The following is a 12,677-nucleotide window of genomic DNA, read 5'->3' as shown; positions in this document are numbered from 1 at the left end:
GGAGGCACATCTGAAACGCTGGGGGCCCAAGCTTGTTGGCTGAGGGGCGCTCACTCTGTGTTTTCAGGGGAAGTGCTTCTGATTGTCCTCCTACCTGCACACTGCACAGTGGGAACTTGTCCTGGGACCTGAGGCATCCCCTCTCTGTGCCTCAGTTTCCCGTTCTGTCTGGATGGTCTCTGAGGCCACCCAGCCCGAGCTCCCTGAGGCCTCTGTCCAGCTTACCCAGTGTGGCTCTCCTGTGGAGCCCAGCCTGGCCCCTGGGGTGGGGGCCATGGCTGGGCCTGGGATGCTGAGAGTGGGTGTGCCCTTGCAGACATCGACGAGTGTGCCCTGCCCACCGGGGGCCACATCTGCTCCTACCGCTGCATCAACGTACCCGGAAGCTTCCAGTGCAGCTGCCCCACGTCCGGTTACAGGCTGGCCCCCAACGGCCGCAACTGCCAAGGTGAGCCTGTGGGAGTGTCCTAGGACTGTGCTTGGGCGCTGTGACACCAGGGTGCCAAGGCCGGGCTGGAGGGCTGTCCTTCCCCAACCTGTGGGCCGTGGCACAGGCGGTGCCCTGGGAGGGCGAGTTCTGGGGTCCACTGGTTCCCTGGTCTCCCACACCCGGGCCCCCAGCACCCTCATCTTTGGGTCCTCAGCCCTCCCACTCTGCCCGGCCGTCCCAGAAGACTGGGATAGGGACTCTCAGCTTTAGGAAGAGGCCCTGGAGGCTGGAAACCGCAGTCCCTGCCCTGCAGCCTGGGGCTTCTGGTGCTACCTTTCACTGGGTCACTGGGCAGAACCTGGCTGTGGGCCAGGCCTGGGCCAAAACAGGTCTCAGAGGCCTCTGTGCTAGCTGTGGTCAGGTGTGTGCGGTGTCTGTGGACAGGTGGCTTCGAGGGTCTAGTGGGCCGGGCCAGCTCCAGCATGGGCTAATGGGGGCTGGTGGGGCCCACTCTGTGCTCTGACCCGTTTCTGCGGGTGCTGGGCCCCCTGCATCCATGACCTTCCGTTTGATGACTGAGAGGCGCTAAGCGAGCTCTCGTGAGTGTCTGAGCGTGTGTTCTGGCTTGTGCGTGGGCCCCCCAGCAACTGCCCCTGGAGCTGAGCCCAGCCCCCGGCCCGGTGTCTGGTCATGAAGATGACCCACCAAAGGGGGGCAGGAGCCCCACTTTTCCCACAAGGGACGACTTAGAGCATCTGGGGTTGGATGGGATCCTTCACTTCTATGACTCCTGGCCAGATGCTCCACTGCAGCCTGGGGTCCCCCCGGACACAGCAAAATCACACTCCTGAGCTGATCGGGGAAGTCGTTTTTGCCAGGCACTTGGCACCTTGTCGCAGATGCCTCCCAGGCTCTGTGACGTCCCTGAGCCCCAACATTCAGCTTCTCTGGGATAACAGGGGCTCCCTACCCCAGGGCCTTTCATGGTGGTGCCCCACAGCAGGAGTCCCAGCTGTCCCCTCCACCAGTCACACCCCCAGGACACAGGGCAGTCAGGGCCCCTAACCCCTTGCCTGGTGTCCTGTCTGTTCACAGGCTGGTGGCCTGCCCCGTCCCTCCTAGGAGGTCACTTGCCCCATGTGAGGGGAGGGCGTGCAGAGGGCTGGGTCAGTGCTGGACGCTGGCGCCCCCCTGCCTGGTTTGAGCTCAGCTCTGCCACTTAGAGCAGGGTGACCTTGGGCAGCCCCAAGCTCTGCCAGCTCTCCCAAGCCAAGACGGCCACAGCACCACTGCCCGGAGTTGCCCCCTCCTATGCTCCCAACGCCCAGGGGCCGAGAGCATGAGCCAAAGCCCCCCAGGTGTCCCGTAGAAGAAGGAGCTGGTGCCAGGTGCTGCTGCCCGTCCCGCCCTGGCTGGTGGGAGGCCTGGCACCCCCCTCTGGGGTGGGGACAGCCCCCCTGGCCTCTGCCTTGACCGCGCTGCCCGGGGTCTCCCGCAGACATTGACGAGTGTGTGGCCGGCATCCACAACTGCTCCATCAACGAGACCTGCTTCAACATCCAGGGAGGCTTCCGCTGCCTGGCCTTCGAGTGCCCCGAGAACTACCGCCGCTCCGCAGACACGTAAGTCCCTGGGGCCTGCTGTCCTCTGTCTGTGTCGACCTCCTGGGGCCCCGCTCGTGGCCCAGGTGGGTGGTCAAGGAGCTGCCACCTCAGTGCCCTCCAGTGGGGACATGAGGATCAGCTGAATTCTGGTTCTTAGACCCCCAGTGGCGGGTGACACTGGTCTCAAGAGACCAAAGGGTCCTGGGCCCGCCCTCTGGTGGAGCCTGTGCACCGGGCCAGGCAGATCCTCAGCTCCCCGGCGTCCCAGGGTGAGCCGTGGGCGACCTCTCTGGGCCTCTGTCTCCTCATTCGCAACGTGCAGATGTGGGAACAGGCTCTGAGGCAGTGGAGCTGGTGGCGATGACTGACAGTTGGAAGTCATGACCCAGTGTGACTTGCTGGGTGTTGTGATGGTGTGGCCCCCTAAAAGCCAGAGTGGCTGGTGGGAACAGTGTGGAAGATTCTGCGTCCTAGACCGGGGGCTGTGTGGCCACGTGTCATTGTGAGCTCTCTCTATCCCTGGCCTCCAGCGTGTCCGTGGGGTGGGTCACCAGGACCCCCAGGCTGTGGTTCTCGCCTGGACCACCATCACCCCTGCTTTTACTCAGAGTGTCATTCAGAATCATGAGCCTCAGGGAAGCTCCAGGCTGGGCCAGCCCGGGAGTGTGAGCTGCTGAGCCCTGTCTGCCCAGGGCGGGCGCTTGGCTAAGCACCTGGGCCCCCAGCACCTGGGCTCCCAGTTGCGACCTCCTGACCCTGGGCCTGTCTCGGGCTTTTGGCCTGCACCCCTCCTGCTCCAGGGACAGTGTCTTCCTTTGACGATACACAGGCCCCCAGTGCCCTCCACGTGGCCGAGGCCTGGCTGTGCTGGGTTTTGGCCGTGGCCTGGGGGTGCTCGCTCACCCATCTGGGACTCCCCCAGCTGCTGTGCCTACCCAGCATGTGTTTTGTCACTTGAAAACACAGCCTCTTGTGTGCTTCCTGGGCCCTGCCAGGGGAAAGCCACTCCACCCGGGTTTGCAAGTGGGCGGCATCCCAGAGCGTGTGGGCGACGTGGTAGCTGGCGGGCTGTGGGGTGGCTGGCGGGCTGTGGCAGCGCTTCTCTGAGACGTTGAGAAGTCCGTGTGTGTCTTTCGAGGCTGCGCAGCCACTTCTCGCTGTGAGTTCACCGTGTCCCAGGCCTGTGTCAGCCTCTGAGTCTGAGGACTGGGGAAGGCCAGCCATGGTTGCAATGTGGACTTCCCACACACCCAGAGCCACCAAACCCAAAGAAGAGCAGGTGCCCAAGGGGTCATGGTGTCACCCAAGCTGAGGGCAGGCAGGTTGGCCTCGCTCACTGAGACTGTCTGCCAGGGGCAGAGTCACCCTCCACCCTGTTGGTGTGCACTGTGGAAGCCACCGCTACCCTCGGTGCTGGGGGAAGCCATGGCTGTGGGGCTGACTGTGTGCAGGCACTTGTGGGGCAGTGACCCACAGAAGCCCTGTCCCCTGCACTGGCTTCTAGGTGTGTGTGTGAAGCACCAGGGCTTAGGCAGGTGCAGTGGTGCACACCTGTGATCCCAGAGACCCGGGAGGCTGGGCAGGAGGAGCACAGGCTTCAGGTCAGCCTTGGCGATTTGGCAAGGCCTGGGTCAAAATGAAAGGCCTGGGATGTGGCTCCGTGGTGGAGCACCCCGTTCAACCCCCAGTGCCAAAGTACCAAAACCAAGGCTCCAAGAGAGTGGGGGGCACTGAAGAGGGGGCGCCCCCACCTGGCCAGGGCAGCCTGGGTCGGCCAGCTGCCTGTGAAGGTCAGGGGAGCCCAGTCAGGTGGTGGGGAGCACAGGACATGCGTGCAGTGAATCGGGTGTTTAGCCAGAGAGCTGGGCGGTTTCCACCTGGGCGGGTTGGCAGCCAGGGCCTGGTCTCTCCCATGCCATGGACACAGCAGCCTGCCCCCACCAGGGGGAGCTGTTGAAGGGGACTCTGCCATTCTCTCTAGAAAGGGCAGGGATTGAGCCCCCCGCTGTAAAGATGGGAGGGGGAGGAAGATGCTCAGTGACTCCCTTCTCCCCGTGACTGTCATCTTATTACCACCTGCACCACCCAGTGGCCTGCTCAGAGGCTGGGGAGAAAGATAGAGCTGGGAAAGGTGGGGGACCCGGGGCTGCTCCCCTCCCTGGCAAGGACTGGAGCTGGGGGCGTGCTGGGTGCCTTCTGGAAAGATCTCAGCTTCAGAGTGTGCTTCACTGAGCTCAGCCACTTCCAGGTCAGCTGGCCTGGGCCGGTCCCTGGGCTCCTGGGGACCTACCAGATGCTGTGGTGGGGTCCTCTTCCAGGTTGCCCTAGGTGACCCAGGATTGTGGGGAAGGGCCTCCCTCTGCTTGTTCGCTGGCCCTAGTGGGGTGCAGGTGGGCACCCCTGCATCGACCCCCGCCAGCAGTGCTGGGTGAAGGGAAGGCGAGTCTTCAGTGGCCTTCCTCTGGGATCCAGGTCTGTGCGGGCACCTGGGAGGACAGTGACCCACGGAGACCCCATTGCCTGCACTGTAGGCGCGTGTGCAGAACATCAGCGCCGGGGCAGGTGCGGGGGCGCACACCCCTCGTCCCAGAGACTGGGACTGGCGTCCAGGTCTGAGGGGCTGCGTGGAGAGGGCAGGCCCTGGGCTGGGACACAGGGGGGTGAGCTTCCACCTCAGCCTCTCTGGTCCTGATCCTCCAAGTGCTGAGGTCTTGGGTCAGTCTCTGGGCCACGTGGGGCCCTTTCTGTCTCTGTAACGTGGCCTCAAGCTTGCCTGCTTGTCAGAGTCGGGGATCATAGGTAATGAGCCCCCAGGGGGTGCTCTAGAAGGGGAGGCAGGGAGGGAAGAGTGAGCACCCCTTGTGTTTTCCTCGGGGTACCCCAAGTAAGGGGACAGAGGCCCTTTCAAGTAAAACTGGCTTCCGCTCTGCTGCGGCCCCTCTGGGTGACGGGCTGCACTAAGGTCCCTCAGCTCTCAGCCGGGGAGACCAGACACTGGCTCGTGGGGCCCTGTGGTGTGGGGCCATCCCTGCCACACACATGGGCATCTCTGGTTAGGCTTTTCTCCTCTGTTGGCTCGGGGGGACCCCAGTGTCGGGTGGAAGTCAGGACCGGCCTGGATGCCCCATCGTGCCATAGGAGGGTGTGACCTGCTTGCCACCCCATTGGGAGGCTGCTTTGGGACCACGGAGTGCAGTGTGAGCTGTGGTGACCAGTCACTGACGTGAAGGAGCATTCTTGGCCCCCAGGGTCCACTGTGCAAGACGTGAGCTATGGTCCTGTCCAGCCTTCCCCCAGAGCTGCTACCCCTCAGGCTGGGGGGCTTCACCTCTTGGCCCCTTTTCCTCCCCATCAAAAAGCCAAGGCTGGTAAAGGACTTATGTGACCCTTAGAAAGCAACTTTTAAATCTGAACGGGCCTCACTTAGAAGGGGCCAGTGGCCGACTTCCCCCAGTGGACGCTCAGCATGGGTGGCTCCTTTGGGGGCCTCTGTGGGCAAGATGTGAGCTCAGGTCTCTCTCCCTCTGTCTCCCTCTCTCTGGGTCTCAGCCCTCTGGTCACACACCACAGAGGTTGCCTGGTGGACCCGTCCAGGCTGTCAGGGTCCTGCACAGTGCCCGTGAGAGGGGTTCCAAGCTGCCCCAGAGCCTTCCATGGGGAATGTTCCCCGTGCCCTTGGTGGTTGTGAAAGCCTGGGCAGGGCCTTGGGGCCTCTGGTGCCGTGTCCTGGGGGAGGGGAGCCAGTGAGCAGCTCAGGCCTGGGGTGGACGGAGGCAGGCAGAGCCCTCCATGGCCCCTCTGCCCTGGACAGATCCTGACAAGCACATAAATTTAGGGAAATGTCAGCAGGGCTGGCCACTGGCATCAGACAGGCTGGGGTCGCTGGACAGCTGGCTGCCCCTGGAGGAGGAAGGGCCTGGAGAGCTTTAATCTCGGTCTGCGGTGGCGTTCCGGACTTTCCATAGAACTTGGGATGCCACCATCAAACGTGCTGAACTGGAAAGCGGAGTGCATTGCCCCCTAATGCCCGGTGTGACCAGGATTCGTGGTGGGCCAAGGGAGACTAGAAACTAGAAGCCTGGCCCCAGAGCTTGGCAGGGCTCCCTTACAGATTCTGTGACAATGGCCTGTCCCCAGTCTGGGCACACTGGCCAAACGAGGTTTTAGGGCCATTCCGAGTGTGACAGGCAGGCAGCTTGCCAGATGTGGTAGTTATGATTTGGGGGCTCTTTCAGTAAGTTTGTGACAAAGCAGAACAGTGCCCTGAGGTTGGAACTGACCAGGAAAATCAAGGGCAAGATATCTGTGAGCATTTACGAAGCCCACGACGGCTGGCCCTGGGTTGGGCACAGGAGATAAAGCTGAGAGCCCCCAAGGAGCCAGCCCAGAAACACCTCGCGGAGGAAGGGCTCTGGGGGCCTGGTGAACGGCAGGGGCCGGCTGTGGGCAACCGGGGAGGAGGGAGTGTCCAGCTCTCTGGTGAGCGATGGGCAAGGGAGCGGCACCAGGGCGGTGTGCCCTCCTCGCGTCTCTTACCTCCCAGGCGCCTTGTTAATGCTTCCTTCTGGCAACCCCAAACCCCATCCTTGGTCAGTGGAGGAAACCTGCGTCAAGTGAGAAAGAGGCCATCCCACCAGGGGGACTCTAGTGCCCCCTGCTGACCATCCAGGCCATGCCTGAAGGAGCTGGGGTTGGCGCCCGGTGCAGTGAGTGCGTGTGTTTGTAAAGGTGTCGAGAGGACATGGCCAACTTTGAAACTCAAAATTGCCACTTATCACAGACCACGGGGGCCGGACAAGACACATCTTCATGGAACTTTGTCTTCCCACTGGTAGACTTGGGAGACCGAGAAGAGAGCTAGCGCGAGGAAGGCCCTGGTGTGCCCAGCACGCTCCTGACCCCTTAGGGAAGCACCTTGGCCAGGTTCCACCACCCTTCCCGTTCCTAGCTCCTCCGAGGCTCTGTCCCTGCGCTCTCTCAGGTCACGTGGAGCACTCTCATTCTGTGTGGACCTGGGCGTCTCTAGAGGTGGCTGCCCCTCAGCAGTGGCCTTGCCAGCTTCCTTTCCTACCTCTGGATCTGTTTTGCTTCTTCCCATGCAGAATTCCTCTCTCCAGTGTCCCTAATCCCCACGTGTCCAGTGCCATGGGGTTCATTCCCGGGGTTGTCCTTTCTCAGAGCCAGAGTGGAAAATAGCCAAGTAAAGCGAAGGCTGTCTGCACTGATACACAGCCTGGAAACAGGAGGCAAGCAGAGACCCCCTCACAGTAGGTGCCAAGCGTAAGGTAGATCCAAGTGACCCCATGAGGCCCAATGACTTGAAAAGCCAAAAGGGAGATGTGATGAAAGCAGGAGAGAGGAAGCCTCTGAATGGAGAATCCAAATACAGTCAAGAGGGCAGAACGTTCTGGGAAGTGCTCAGTCAAGTCCCATCGGGCTCCACCCCATGGCTCTGCTTCCTAATTTCTGGTCAGACTGCCTTCTGAGTGTGAGGAGCCTAGAGTATGGGACCCAGAAGATAGTTCCTGTCACATCGCATCACAGGAATATAGCATCTATGATCATCCTTCTATAGGAAGCTAGATCCTGTCTCCATCCTGTCACAGGAAGTCAGGACCTGTCTCCATCTTGTCACAGGAAGTTAGGACTTGTCTACATTCTACCACAGGAAGTCAGGACCTGTCTCCATCCTGCCACAGGGAGTTGGACTTTTCTGTATCTTATCAAAGGGAGATAAGAATTGTACTGCCATAGAAAGTTAGGACCTATCTTAGAAAATTAGGACCTATCTCCATACAATTAAAAGAAGTCGGAATCTGTATCCATCACGCCATAGGAAGTTAAGAACTCTCTCCATTTTGCCATAGGAAATTAAGACCTGTCTCCATCTTGTCACAGGAAGTAAGGGCTTATCTGCATGGTGTCACAGGAAGTTAGGACCTGTCTCCATCCAGCCACAGGGAGTCACAACTCTTGTCATAGGATTTGTCATTGGACAAGACACTGTTATGTCACAGGAAGTTAGGACCTGTTTCCATGTTTTTAAAGAAACTTAGGGCCTGTCTCCATCCTGCCATAGGAAGTTAAGATCTGTATTCATCTTGTCACAGGAAGTTAATACCTCTCTTCATCTCATCACAGGAAGTTAGGACCTGTCTCCATCTTGTTACAGGAAGTTAGGACCTTTTCCCATGGTTTTAAAGAAACTTAGGACCTGTCTCCATCCTGTCACAGAAAGTTAGGACCTGTCCCCATCATGTCAAAGACAGTGCCTGTCTCTATCCTTTCACAAGAAATGATTACCTCCATTCTGATCCTGAGCTGGTTGTGTGGACCAAAACAGGGGACGGGACCTGGAACCCACAGCTTAGTGACAAGGAATGGAGAGCTGACCTGGCTGCGGGCACACAGATGTGGCTCCCTCCTCATTCTGTGACCTTGGGAAGGCACTTTCTCTCTGAACTTCAGTTTCCTCTTCTGAAAAATGGCACTCAGTTCACCATCATGAGCACTTACAGTGGCCAGACTAGAGAGTGCCCAAGGAATAGCCCAGCACGTGATAAAGGGCAGCAGCCCTGCCTGCCAGCAGTGGAACAATGTCTTCTGGGGTCTTCTCAGACCCACTCAAGAGACTGTGTAGCCTTGGCCACTGTCGGGGCGAGGGGCCAGGAGCCTGGAAGACACTCAGGTCAGGGTGTGCCTGCTGAGCGCTCCCAGATGGGGCTCTGCTGTGAGAAGGGGACACACTGCATCCTGGGCCAGCCTTTGACCCCAGCCACCAACACCCCCTGTGGGTGCTGAAAGAGGCTGGTGCCCGAGTCAGCAGCCCAGAGGTCCCCGCGCCTCCCCCAGGTGAGTGAGGGTGCTCTTGGCATTGGCCACAGGGGCCAGAGGGGCGGCGGGAGCCCCGCCCAGCGAGCCCCGCTTGCCCACTCTGTTGTCCCCTGCTTGCTGAGTTTGCCCTAACCCTCTTGTCTCTCTGCCCACTTGTCTTGCAGCCGCTGCGAGCGCTTGCCTTGCCATGAGAACCAGGAGTGCCCCAAGCTGCCTCTGAGAATAACCTACTACCACCTCTCTTTCCCCACCAACATCCAAGTGCCCGCGGTGGTTTTCCGCATGGGCCCCTCCAGTGCCGTCCCCGGGGACAGCATGCAGCTGGCCATCACCAGCGGCAATGAGGAGGGCTTTTTCACCACCCGGAAGGTGAGCCACCACAGTGGGGTGGTGGCCCTCACCAAGCCTGTCCCTGAGCCCAGGGACTTGCTCCTGACCGTCAAGATGGACCTCCACCGCCACGGCACCGTCAGCTCCTTTGTGGCCAAGCTTTTCATCTTTGTGTCTGCAGAGCTCTGAGCACTTGCTTCGGCCTGCCGCGGGGTCTCCCTCTTGTCGCTTTCCTCGCCCTCCCTCGGGATCCTAATAAAGTCTCGGCGCCCGCCCGTCCTGCACAGCATGCCTGCGTGCCTTGGTGTTCTTTGGTGTTGGGTTCCTGTGCTTTTCATCCCCCAGGGCAAGCCGAGCCCTCCCCAGTGCCTGGTATCCACAGGGGCTTTCCCTAGGGGACGTGTGCCTGAGGGTCCTGTCCTCAGAGCTCACCGGGAGTCCTACCAGGGACCCGGTGAGGGGAGGAGGCCAGGGTGGGGGGCTTCAGATGAGCTTGCTCTTCATTTTGCACTGAACCCACAGGGTAAAGGTGGTGATGAGAAGCCCTCAGGGATTAGCAAGCTTGGTCCCCCTCATTTTTCAAATATGGAGACTGAGGCCCCAAGATGGGCGACACGGCCTCTCGCGGCCAAGCCCTGACAGGGAACTAGGACTCCTGGCCCCTGCCTGGTTCCTTGCTGTATCACTCAGCGTTGAGCATTTAACAGAGAGAAGAAAGCTCTAGACTGAAACCTCCTTTCTGAACCCTGGTGCGTCTTGGACAAGCCTCTTGCCCACGTGGGGTCAGTTGGCTCCGTCCTCTGAGCACCCTGTGCTGTGCCAGGAGGAGGGAAGGACAGCACAGTGAGTGCCGTGCTCTTGGGACCACTGGTGTGCATTGGCTCCTTCAGGCCCTTTGGCTCCAGGCCTGCCAGGCCTCTATCAGCCCCCGCCCAGATGCTCAGAGAGGGCATGTGACTTTCCCAAGATCACACAGCTGTATCCAAACCCCAGTCACTGACTCCACAGCTCTGCTCTTGCAGTCTGTCTCAGTACCTCCACTGTGGGCCACGATTACAGCCAAGCCACCTCCGCTGGGTGCCAGCTCCACTCAACTCTGTGGCTCATTCTCTGCTCAGCAACTAGAAGGATCTTTTAAGCTTTCACCCAGACTCTTCCAGCCTTCCTTTGTGCCTTTCAAGCCTGTGCATAACTTCGACCTTGCATGCTGACTCCAGCCTGACCTTGGCTTGTTTTCTACTTGCTTGTTTCCTTCAGTCCATACTGCAAGTTCTTTGCTGCCTCAGGCCCTTTGCATTTTAAACCCATTGGTTGAACTTCAGCTTAAGTGTGTCTTCCTCTGAGAGGCTGTAGTAGTCTGTTTTTTATTATGATAACAAAATACCTGAGATTGGATAACTTTATAAAGAAAAGAGGTTCTAGAAGCGCAAGGTCCATGGGCCCCACCTGTGATGGCCTTCTTGCTGGCAGTCTGAATCCAGCACGGAGCATCACCTGGCAGGAGTCAGGGAGCATGCCCGTGCGTCTGTGTCTCTCCCTCTTATAAAGCCTCTGGGACTCAATCGTGGGCTTCTCCCTCATGAGTTTATCTCATCCTGATCACTTCCCAGACGCCCACCTCTAAATACTGCAGGTGAATTCAGTTTCCACCTTCTTAATTTTCAGTAGGGTTAAATTCCAACCTGAAGCCTGGGGGACCTCAGACCAGCCCAGACCACAGCAGAGGCCTCCCAGCGCCCGGGGTGTGTCCTCCTGGGCTTTCTCTGATGCTGGCTTCCCGATGCCACTAACGGACTGCAATCCTGTTCCCCACGTTTTTCAAACTTGCCTTCCCCACCCTCCGGAAGGCTCCATGAAGACAGTACCCAGGTCCCTCTCATTCAGCAACTGTTCCCAGCTCTGGGAAGCTGCCCAGCACAGGCGGGTGCCCTGTCCGTGTCCACTGCTGTGTCCATGGGGACGAGACTCCGCCCGCCGACATGGCCGACCTGTCTAGTGTTTCCAAGCAGGAAGCCCAGGGGCCAGCAGGAGAGCTCGGTGGAGCTGAGCAAAGGATGCTGCAGGGTCCTGAGGTCCTCCCTGCAATTACCGTGAAGGGGTCAGGCGCCCTCCTGGCAGCCACGCGGGAGGACAGGGCGCACCGACTCCCTGCCTGCACAGAAGCACTGCTCTCGTGCCAAGAGCACAGCCCTTCCGGCCCCGCGTCCCCAGCTGTCCATTCAGTCTCCCAGACCCCTCGCTGACCATTGGCTCCAGGCTCCAAGCCCAGCAGGCCCCCTGGAGGACTAGTCTGGTCATGACGGGTCTAGTCCTCTCTGGAACCTTCCATGGCATTCTTTCCTAGCCCAGGAAGTCTACCTCCCTGGAAACTGCCTGCAGCTCCCGCCTGTCTGGTCTCTGTCCCTCTCCCAGCTCCAGCGTCCTGGGGGGGTGGGGTGCCGTCCACTTGCCAACTGCCACTCTTCTCAAAACCCAGGTCAAGGGTCACACCTCTCAGGAAGCCTCCTTGCTCTGTGCTCCCGGCCCCAGCGTCCCTGTCTGAGCGCTTAGCCATTGCCGTGTCGTTGACCTCGGGGCCCTCACTGGTCCAGGGGCTTTTTGATGGTAGGGACTGTGTTTTTTTACTAAAGAAGGAGCCTAGTAAATATCTGAACATACAGATAGACGGACGGATGGATGGGTGGGTGGATGGCCAGTCGGTGGGTGGGTGGATGGTGGGTGGGTACTGGGGGCTTGGAGGGAGGTGGACGGATGGCATTTTAAGGCCAGTTCAGGTGTCCTCTGTTGAGGCCAGCAGGGCACAGGGGGATCCGGTCGTTCTGCTCCGTCCGTTGTTCATCACCCTCCAGGTGGCTCAGGCCCCAAGGAGCACTTTGTGTTCACAGAACTGTGAAGCTGGGGACCTTCGGGGGCCTCCCAGGCCACCCGGCGCTCTGTGTGGCCAGCATCCCCTCCGCACTGTCCCCAGTGACGCGTCTGCTCCGCCTCACTTGCCTTAGTTTGTGGAACTGCCTGCCTTGTAAGGTGGCCTGGTCTGCGCTGGGGGCCCGAGGGCACGTGAGGGGGACGGGGTCACCTGAACAGCCTGGATTCCGACCTCTGCCCTGCGGCTCCTGGGCTGTCGAGGGACAGGCCTGGATCGTGCTGCTGAAAGGCTGATGCACAGAAAATGGGGCAGGCGCTTGAGCGTCCCCCGTGCCCCGGGCTGGCGCTGTGCTGGATGGGCCACCACCGGCAGTCTCCAGGCCCAGCTCATGGAGGACTTTGACGATTCCGTGAAGTCACGCCCAGGGCCGTGCCTGGCGCTCGTAGGAGCCTGGCGGGTGCCGGTGCTGGCAGTTGTTGGAAGGTAACCAGACATTCCTGTGCTTGTTGTTTAAATGAGGGACGCACGTTCCAAGGGCTTGGATGTGTCCAAGGTCACTGACCCGTGGAGCCACCGCCTCTGCTGGCACCTAGACTGTGCTTTTCTGACTGTG

General features: G+C 60.0%; 1 protein-coding gene across 2 annotated transcripts in view; it reads left to right on the top strand.

Moving 5' to 3' along the window:
• Fbln1 (fibulin 1) overlaps nucleotides 1–12,677 on the top strand; it is a 69,389-nt gene that overhangs the window by 34,317 nt on the left and 22,395 nt on the right. Inside the window, exons 13-15 of one of the 2 annotated variants that reach the window (XM_026394292.2) lie at nucleotides 317–448; nucleotides 1,929–2,052; nucleotides 9,033–9,439. In XM_026394292.2, the coding sequence (XP_026250077.1) occupies nucleotides 317–448; nucleotides 1,929–2,052; nucleotides 9,033–9,387 (611 nt within the window). In that variant the 3' untranslated portion in view covers nucleotides 9,388–9,439. Of the gene's footprint in view, nucleotides 1–316; nucleotides 449–1,928; nucleotides 2,053–9,032; nucleotides 9,440–12,677 lie in introns of those variants that run through there. The other variant, XM_026394291.2, reaches the window with a different exon arrangement.

The sequence above is a fragment of the Urocitellus parryii genome, chromosome 5 (assembly GCF_045843805.1).
Source record: "Urocitellus parryii isolate mUroPar1 chromosome 5, mUroPar1.hap1, whole genome shotgun sequence".
NCBI classification, from domain to species: Eukaryota; Metazoa; Chordata; class Mammalia; order Rodentia; family Sciuridae; genus Urocitellus; species Urocitellus parryii.
Note: the sequence above shows the minus strand (reverse complement) of the source record. Positions and strands in the feature narration are given on the sequence as shown.